Below are 5,943 nucleotides of genomic sequence, written 5' to 3'. Positions count from 1 at the left end.
GTAGGAGGGCTTCTAATGTCCTGGCCCCACTGGTGGACCTCCTGATGGCACTTGGTATTTTTAGCCACTGTGTGACAGAGTGTTGGACTGGATGGATTGGCCTGATTCAACATTGGCGTCTGTTATGTTTTACATTTTTCATCACTTTCCTTAATATTATTGTAAGTCCTCTACGCTCGCGGCTGCGGCAACTTGAGTTGAGCCGGTCCTGCTTCTGTGCGTCCCGCGCCCCCGCACATGGAGGGATCGCATTACAATCGGAAGTGAACGGCTGTGAGGGATTTTTCTGCGCCTTCCCCCCTTTTGACTTGTCTAGGACGCAAACCAGAAGCAGCGCAAAGCCACGCCCCCTTGCCTGCTCCTACCTCTATGGCTGGCGCGCCCTTTCCTGGCCTTGTCCCGACGCGTTAAAAACGGGAACCGGAAGTGCGGCTCGAATTCCCCGGCGCCTTGGCCCGGCCTTTGCAACCGCTCTTCTCTTTCTCTTCCCTCCGCCTCCTTCCCGTACACGTGCGTCGGGCTCCAGCGGTAAACATGCCATACTTCCTCCCGACTCGAGCGCTGACGTAGGAGGGTCTGGCGCCGGAACCCGGAAGTAATGGCGGGAAAAAAAGTGTGACTGGGAGGGTAGGCGGTATTGTTGATAGCTTTTTTATTTTTAAGACTCCGACTTTTACGGCCCGTTGTAGCGGTGACGGCTGCGCCGAGGATGCGTGCACGCGCGCCTTTGAGGAGACCGTTTTTTGGGCAATCTCGTGGTGTGACTCCTCCCCCTACCCGCACTGGGCGAGTCCAGGGGGGTTTTCGAGGGGCGGGAGGTCCTGGTGTTGCTTGCCTCCGAGGATAGTAAAAGAGGAAAAACGCGGTGAGGGGTGCGATGTGGTCTTAATTCCCCCCCCTTCCCCAAGGGATCTGGCTGCTTGCTTGCTTGCTTCTTTTACTGCCCCTCTGTCCTTAGATGCCAGACAGAATGCGTATTATGCATGTGTGAACATACTTGCGAAATGCGATCGTGGGGCTACATAGGCGTTAAGAAGGTGGTTAGAATTGTGAAGTGATAAAGAGTGGGATTTACCACTGTAGATTGCTGGTGGAAAAGCCCATACTTTTGAACACCCCCATGGGTTTAAAAAAGATCCCTGCAGACAGACAATGCATCTTGAAGAAAAGTAAGATACTTTGCCTTCCCTTAGAAGTGGTACAGCCGGTGTACCATACAGTGTACACCTGGTGCTAACCTTTCAACCCCATCTCTCTTTGCTGTATGTGTGTAACATAAGTCATAAACATGGTGCAGAAGATAATAACTTACATATGGGTATAATTTGTGGTTGGCATGACAATTAAACTGCGTTAACTAATCTGCACATGCCATGTGACTATGCCAGAGATACCTAGTTCTCCTAAGAGCTGCACTAGTGTACTAACATTGTTCACATACAGGCTAAGTGCCCAGTTTGGAGTATGTTCTGGTTTTGTGCAACTCCACCTTGCCTGCTTGCCTCATATTTCAGTTGAGACGTGTTCGGATGCTTTAAAAGAAAGTTTTATCATTTAGAGCAGTGTCTTTACAAATTCACCTCAATTTATCTAATATATTTTTATTTCAACAAGGTCACCTTGCAAGTTGTCTGGCAGAGTGGGAATTGGAACCCAGATCTCCCTGATTCTAGTCTGACAGTAAGCACTGCACTGCAATGGCTCGCTGCGCAGCTTTGAAGCTGGATTCTGAGCATGATAGTTGGATGTAAGGTTGGAAGCCTTGGCATACTTGGGAATGAGCTGTAAGTCTTATTGATGTCAATAGAGCTTGGGTGCCCAAACTTTTTGTGCCTGTGGGTATCTTTGGAATTCTGACACACAGAGTAATGGGTGCAACTACAAAATGACTGCCATAGGAGGCATCTTCAGTCATGTAGTGAAGATCTTTATGCTGTGGTGGCAACTGCTGCCAAAGCACTGTTTCAAAAAAATTGTGCAGCCAGTCAGAAGCCTCGCTGAGCAAAATCCCCAGTTAGCTGCACTACTTTCTAAGAACACTTGGCATCACCAGGAAAGGTGTTGGCAGGTACCGTGGCACCCACAGGCACCACTTTGGGTACCTGTGCAATAATGCTTAGTTCCTACTTAGCGTGTTTTAGTTTTGCAGCCTTGATGCTGAAAGTACAAAAACTGTTACAGTAAACTATGTTTTAAGGTTCCATAGGATAACCATAGTAGCCAATTGAAATAAATGCTTCTGTATTTAAAAAAACCCACCTGATTGAATAGACAGATTTTATAAATGTAGTAGAAGTAATAAAAATATTATATAGGAAAGGATTCCGAATCTCAGACAAACTGTATGGAAAACTTCCTTTTGAATACACACAAAACTACCTCATATGGTAGACCATCAGTCAGTATTGTCTAGTCTGACTGCCTCTCAAAGGTCGCAGGTAAGATGCCTTTCACATCACCGGGTATTGTATCCTTTTTAAACTGGAGCTGCACAACTTTGCCAGGAATTGAACCTAGGACTTTCTGCCTGTGAAGTGGATGCTCTACCTCTGAGCTGCAGCTTCTCCTCTTGTTTGTTTGGTATTGAAATATCAAGTCTTGCATTGTTTATCTGTATTTCCCGGCTGTTATTTTTATTGCTCCTCTTTCTGTATTTGTGGTAATATATGTCTGCAATACATTTTATTTTAATGAAAGAACAAAAGTCCATAGCTGTGTATAAACTCCTGTTGTTCTGACATCTCATGAAAACGTAAAAAGGATGTTAAAAAGTGTTGGGCATGCTGCCTATGTAAACTTACTTGTTTATGAGAGTTTGCTTGCTAAATATTTCAAATGGAAAGCACATTGTCATTTTGGTCTCTAGAACAGCATTAGGTACTGGGATTTAGTGCAAATGTTACCAGCGGTTGACTAGCAGTTCAGATTCTAACAGAAATGTATTTGTTCTTTTGCAGGTCATAATTTCTAGCATCAAGAACTTATCACTTGAAAGTCTTTTAATTACATATGAAGTTCCTGATTTTAAAGTGGTACAACTGCAATGAAGAAAAGAAGAAAGTTCACTTCAAAATTAGATGACAAAATACGCCAGAAGGAATCTTCAAAAAAGATTCTTGTAGGAGAACCTGAACAAGAAACTGTTGCTGATTCTGTAGGGATTGCTGCTGCAGATGAGCTTTCATGTTCCAAAGAACTTCCTCCATCGCAAGATCAAAGAGAGCTTTTGAGTTCCCTGCAATATAATAGAAATCTTCTCAAATATTTAAATGATGATCGACAGAAACAGCCATCCTTTTGTGATCTGCTCATAATTGTTGAAGGAAAAGAATTCAGTGCCCACAAAGTAGTTGTTGCTGTTGGAAGTAGTTATTTTCATGCTTATTTGAGCAAAAATCCAAGAACGGATGTCATTACCTTGGATCATGTAACTCATTCAGTATTCCGTCATCTTCTTGAGTTCTTGTACACGTCAGAGTTTTTTGTGTATAAAAAGGAAATCCCCTTAGTTTTAGAGGCAGCCAAGTTTTTAGATATTATTGATGCGGTTAAACTGCTAAATGGTGAAAGTGTTTCTAATTCACAGTCTGAGGAGAGAACTGAGAGCCCATCACAGGTACAAACATCCAGTGAATTGACTCATAAAGTGGCAAGCAATCACCAGTGTGCTTTGTGCAATCGAATCTTCTGTTACAAGAAATCATTAGAAAATCACTTGTCCAAAGCCCACAAATCCCTTATCCGAGAAAAAGAAGATGGCCTAAAAATGGTTGAGAGGGCAGATATTTCTACAAGAAGGTCAATGCGAAATCGCAAGTGTCCAGCTAAATTTGAGCAGAGTGACAATGAAAGTGAGGAAGCATCTGATAGCTATCTTGATAAAGATGCTCCTGACAAGGAAAACAGTGAGTCTGAAGATAGTGGGAGTGAGTACAATACTGATGATGGCATAAAGGAAGAAGACACGTCTGAAGATGATACTGGGTCTGAAGAGCAAAGTGAAAAAGAATGTGAAGAAGAAGATGATCAGGAACCAGATAGCCTTGCAGGGAATACTCCTGAAAGCACTTTGTTAACATATATTCCAGTAATCGTGCAGAACAGTAATAAGAAATGTTTGCAGTGTCCTAAGTGTGATAAAACATTTGATCGAGCAGGTAAGAGGCTGTATTTTTCCTTCCTCTTCCAATCTGATGTTCAGTTGGTGAACAGACTATTGGCTACACTTTGCCTGATAGTTCTTTCTTTATCCTTGAGGAGATAATTGTGCATTCACAATGACATTTTGTATGAAGAAATGGTTGCATTGCACTATGCAAAAGCAGGTCCCATATTTTAACACATGTGAATATAAAACAATACAGAATGCAAGCATTACTAATGTACGTGGACTAATGAAGCTGGAACCCTGCAGAGCCATGTTTCTCCTAAGTGCTGCTGTCGTTAAGTTCTGATTCCAGGTTTTTAGCTAGCAATGGCATGCAATAACTTAAACCAGATTTTATTACTTTTAAAATTCTTGTGTTTAAAATGTATGTAGACTTGACATAGGGAGACAATGCGCAATCTTTTGTCATTCAGAGAGGATAGACGTGTGTTATCTTCAGAGGCTTACGCATTTATGTCAGCACGTGGGTAGTCTTCAGCTACTGGGTCAAAGAATTTCTAGTGGCACTACAGCTAGTTTTTTTTAGGAGGGAGGAGAGAGCGAGAAAAGGAAAAAATAAAAAGGGTCGAAGAAGAAAGGGACAGTCTCCTTCAAAGTCTGATAGAGTTACTTTGTGGCTTAAATACAGAAATCTGTGGGTACACATGAGAGTGATACCAATCTTTCAGCTTGGCTGCAAACAGCCAAATAGGTGCAGCCACTGGAAAATTTTGTGGAAGGAGTTCACAGAGTAGCCCACTGTTTGTCTTGAAAACCCTCTCTGTGAGTCAAGAGTGCCTTGCAAACAAAATGTACCACAGTACGGAGTGCTGCAGGGCCAAAGGGAATGTCTGGTAAAATGCCCACTTTCAGTGGAGTCTCGTGTCAGTGGAGGACGAGGTTATTTTATCTGATTCCTTCTCATCAATGCAGCGCCTCATGTTGTGTTTTGTTTGTGAGACTCTTCCAATCCTCAAAGAGGGTTTTTGAGAAAAATAGCTGGGTGCTTGGGGAAGGCTGGCAAACATTCTTTGTTAAATTCTTCTGCTTCATCTTACATGGCTGTAAACAGCTGCTGTGCCCTCATAAATTCTGAAGGCTTGTGTGCCCATCTTTCCAACGGAGAAGGGAAGTTCATATCTTGGGCTCATCTGTGTGCAAACCGTAAGAGCCCTGCATGCTCCCATGGATGATCAACATACCAATCCCTGAACACCTATCATTAAGGCAAAAGTAATATGTAAGATTACAAGGGGATTGTAGGCTGAGGTTAAAGAAGAAGAGTGTATTTATACCCTGCCCTTCCCTCAGAGCGGCTTACAAACTCCTTTCCCTCCCCACACCAGACACCCTGTGAGGTAGGTGGGGCTGAGAGAGCTCTGACAGAAACTGCTCTTTTCAAGAACAGGTCCGATAGAACTATGGCTTGCCCAAGGTCATCCAGCAGCTGCAAGTGGAGGAGTGTGGAATCAAACCTGGTTCTCCCAGATTAGAGTCTGCGCACTTACTGGAGAGTTTTTATTCTGGAGAGTTTGAAGGTCACTGCTTTCAGTTGCTGACTTGGGGATAACAATGTGTACTTTGGCATAAGATGAGAAAGAAATCAGGTTCAGGTATCTAGGAACAGAAAAACTGTGTCTGAGAATGATTGATGATTGGTAGTTAGAGGGGATATTGACATGGCTCTTGTTTGCACTTTGCCATGGTTAGTAACTTTTAGCCGCTATAAGTCTCCTAGGTACATGCTGAGAGCTGACATGAGGTCACATGGCATGGATGGTGGTGGTACCCAGTCA

At 43.3% G+C, this 5,943-nt stretch overlaps 1 protein-coding gene across 1 annotated transcript in view; it reads left to right on the top strand.

The window, feature by feature from the left end:
- Positions 1-1,720: 1,720 nt before the first annotated feature.
- The window catches only part of ZBTB41 (zinc finger and BTB domain containing 41), a 16,853-nt gene continuing 12,630 nt past the window's right edge, over positions 1,721-5,943 (top strand). The window contains exons 1-2 of the mRNA XM_015406180.1: positions 1,721-1,784; positions 2,958-4,157. Of these exons, the coding sequence (XP_015261666.1) occupies positions 3,044-4,157 (1,114 nt within the window). The 5' untranslated portion in view covers positions 1,721-1,784; positions 2,958-3,043. The remainder of the gene's footprint in view (positions 1,785-2,957; positions 4,158-5,943) is intronic.

The sequence above is a fragment of the Gekko japonicus genome, unplaced genomic scaffold, assembly GCF_001447785.1.
Source record: "Gekko japonicus isolate JY-2015 unplaced genomic scaffold, Gekko_japonicus_V1.1 scaffold1097, whole genome shotgun sequence".
Lineage (NCBI taxonomy): Eukaryota > Metazoa > Chordata > Lepidosauria > Squamata > Gekkonidae > Gekko > Gekko japonicus.
This window is presented reverse-complemented; position numbering and strand designations above follow the sequence as displayed.